General features: G+C 52.7%; 1 protein-coding gene across 1 annotated transcript; it reads left to right on the plus strand.

Annotated features, from left to right (window-relative positions):
* Positions 1–382: 382 nt before the first annotated feature.
* On the plus strand, positions 383–2,684 carry FIESC28_04441 (uncharacterized protein; the record flags this gene model as incomplete). Its single annotated transcript, XM_031158588.1, has 3 exons — positions 383–582; positions 661–2,388; positions 2,441–2,684. The coding sequence occupies 3 exons, from the start codon at positions 383–385 to the stop codon at positions 2,682–2,684; spliced, it is 2,172 nt and encodes a 723-aa protein (XP_031017357.1).
* Between the last annotated feature and the right edge of the window lie 582 nt (positions 2,685–3,266).

Consider the following 3,266-nt stretch of genomic DNA (forward strand, 5'->3'; position numbering starts at 1 on the left):
ACAGCATCCATCACAATCGCTCAATAGCTCTCGCTCGCTCGCTGGCTTTTGGCATTTATACAGCTTCGTTCTCTCCGATCCCACGGTGCTCAATATCTACTTGTACGCTTCTCGCGATCCTTCGACGAACGATTTCAACTTCAATTTCATTCGACTGCCGTATGAACAACGTTCAGTGGAGACGATAATAATAGACCTCTACCCAACTGTCTACCAACCTTGTCCACCCCATGGTTGCGATAGTTGTGTTTGGACTTTAATTTTCGACAATTCTTAATATTCTTATACGCCATCTCACGACCTTTTCTTTGGAGGAAGCAAGACAACTTTGACGATCGTTATTTGTTTGGATTGTATGCGCCAGTAGCCCACCAATAACACCATGGGGCTTGCTCACTATCAAGGCCAAGGCCTTCGCGCTCGCGCCAACCTGCACCAAGATGTTTCCTCGATCACCGAAAAGACAGCCTCGTCCTCAATCTTCCGTCGACTAGTCACCAGGGAAAGCTGCAAGGAAGACAACAGTTGCGCTGCTGCAAGCGCTGGAACCAACTTGATCATCCCCATCGTAGTCGCCATCATGTATGCTTCAACCGCTCCTCTGCTTTTCTGATTTTGGTTTGTCAACCGGATCGTGTTTGCTGACTTTGGTTCGTTTAGTGTTCCTATTGTTCTGATCGCGGCCTTCTTGTACTACCTCCACCGTAGGAATATGAAGAAACAGTTGATAGAGGATGCTCACGACCCTCACAAGAGTCTCGACTTCGGACTGGATGATGGAGGTGCAAAGAAGTCTGCTCGCCGAAGTATCTTTATGGGAGGGGGTGAAAAGACCCTCGCCCATAAACCCAGTCAGCTGTCGATGGATATGAACCTCTCATCGCCTTACCTGTTGCCTCCTGGCATGCAGGAATCGCGCGAGTCGCTCAACTCTCTGGCTAAGTCGTTGGGTAATGATAATCAGGACCCATACCAGTATGTTGCAGCCATTACGCAAAGCGAGACCGGCTCACTGCGGTCCTTCAATCCCAAGGATTCTAATTTGCGCAATACTAAATTAAACAGTCCTCGTACCTCTGGTAAACCCGGAAGCCTCAAGATGCCTCCATCACGCATGAACTCCTTGCCTGAGACCCCTGTCTCAGCAACTGAATCCAGAGTCGATCCGTTCGGCACTCCCAAGATGCCTGCGCCAGCTCACCAAGCCAAGTCACCCTTTGATTCCGACAAGGATGGCTTCCACCCTGCTCCCATCGTCCCTGAGATCGGAACCGTTTCCGACTTTGATGAGAAGCGTGATGTCCCCTCTGTTCAGCAACCTCCTGTCGCGAGATCCAAGACTCCCGACTTTGAGTTGCCCAACTTCTCATCGGAGCCTGCCACCGACTTCCCTCTGCCTCCTGCTCGTGAGCACGAGGCAACTGGTTTGGGTTTGAACTTTTCTCTTCCCCAGCCCAAGTCTCCAACCGTTACCTCCCCCGATGCTCCGAAATCTGCTCCTGCCCACAACCGACAGAGTGATGGTTCCAACTACACCCCCGCCGCTGACATCTCAAGTTACTACGAGGACCATGACGATGACGCTCGTGGTCGCACCATGCAGCGAGGGTCATTTGTTGAAGACACGCCTCAGTTCAACGGTCTAGGAGTTCCTCAGCAAGACAACAAGCGACTTTCAGTTGGATTCCGTCCTCTGCCTCCGGATGATATCAACGAGTCTGAGGATCCTGAATACCGCGCCAACCGTATCCGTTCTTTCTACAAGGAGTACTTTGGAGAGAGCGAGGAGGCCCCTCCACCAATGCCTCCCATGCCTCCTATGCCCCAAGGAGGGCGCGCTGGTGGCCCTCAGTACTACGAGGACTATGATCAGGGCTACATGGGTGGTGCCGCAGCCCCGTATTTTGACCCGGAGACAAACGCATTTGTCATGCCCTACGCCCAGCCTGTTACTCGTCGTGCCATGACACCTCCTCCTGCCGGCCGCCGACCTGGACCTGGACCTGGTCGCCCTGGACCCCGCCCTCGCGGTCCCAACGGTTCCATCGGTGGCATGAGCTTCCACAGCGGTCCCGGAGGTCGATCCCGCGCCGGCTCAGCCCTCGGCCCCCGACCTGACTCCTCCGCCTCCGCCAGGATGCGACAGCCTCCCATGAAGAGGATGCCTCCTCCCGCCCCTCTGACCACTCTGCCAACCCCTTCAAAGCTTCGTGATGATAACTCCTTCCTTATCAACGCCGCCGACTTCGCTCCTCCCAGCAACATCCGAGACACAGCCGCTGGACGTTCTCAAAGCCCCTTCGGCGAGAGACGCCCCTACTCTCCATCAGTCCCTGCAGCTCAAACCCTCGTCTCACCCTTTGAGGAGCTCGCTGCCCTCCCCAGCCCGTAAGTCTTGTTGCATCAGATTGCTATACACCCCGTTACTAACTAGTTACAGTCATCTCCTCCGTAAGTCTGGTACCTTCACTGGTCTCGACTTTGCGCCTCCCAAGAAGTTCAAGGATTCCGACAACATGAGCGATGCTGGAAGTATCAGGAGTAACCGCAGCGGCATGTCCCAAGCCCAGCTCGGAGCCATCCGTAACGGTGCTGGACGTGTGAGCCGACTCCCAGGTGACCAAGTGTTCACCGCAGACGCGCTACAAGATACACTGAAGCCGTCTTGGGGAATTCGACCTTGATCGAATAAAAAGCAGCGCAAACACCGCTGTGTATAGTCCGACTTTTCGGACATCACAGATGTGTCAAAAGTTCTCTTAGCGTTGTCTTTTCTGGCATTCATCACTCACAGCGTGCGCGGGTCTTGTCCACTTTGCACATTTTTCTCTTCTCAGGCGTATTTTAGGGTCATGATGTCTTGCGATATTCTTATTCATACTGGGAACCTGCAGGCTTGCATATTATAGAAGGTCTTGGATTACCACACGACAAACTAGATGACGACTGGCGGCTTGGACGACTTCCAGCCGTTGTACATAGGTCAATTGGATCTGCCGTTGATCGCTTCAACATTGGCATCTTGTTTCTACCACTTTCGTTCCGATAAAAGTTACCGCGTGATCTTGTCCTTAAGAGACCGTCCCATTGATGGCCTGAGGTCATGTTGAATACATTCGTAGTATTCTTAGATGTGATGTTCGGATTGCTGGTACGATAATCGCAACACACTAGATTTACGCCGTATTCACTGTCAACTGCGATGACATTCTACGATGTCAGACAAGCAAGGCACCGAACGATTGGCAGGTTTCGTAATAGATTTG

Source organism: Fusarium coffeatum (assembly GCF_003316985.1).
Source record: "Fusarium coffeatum strain FIESC_28 chromosome Unknown BRIP53273_contig_90, whole genome shotgun sequence".
Lineage (NCBI taxonomy): Eukaryota > Fungi > Ascomycota > Sordariomycetes > Hypocreales > Nectriaceae > Fusarium > Fusarium coffeatum.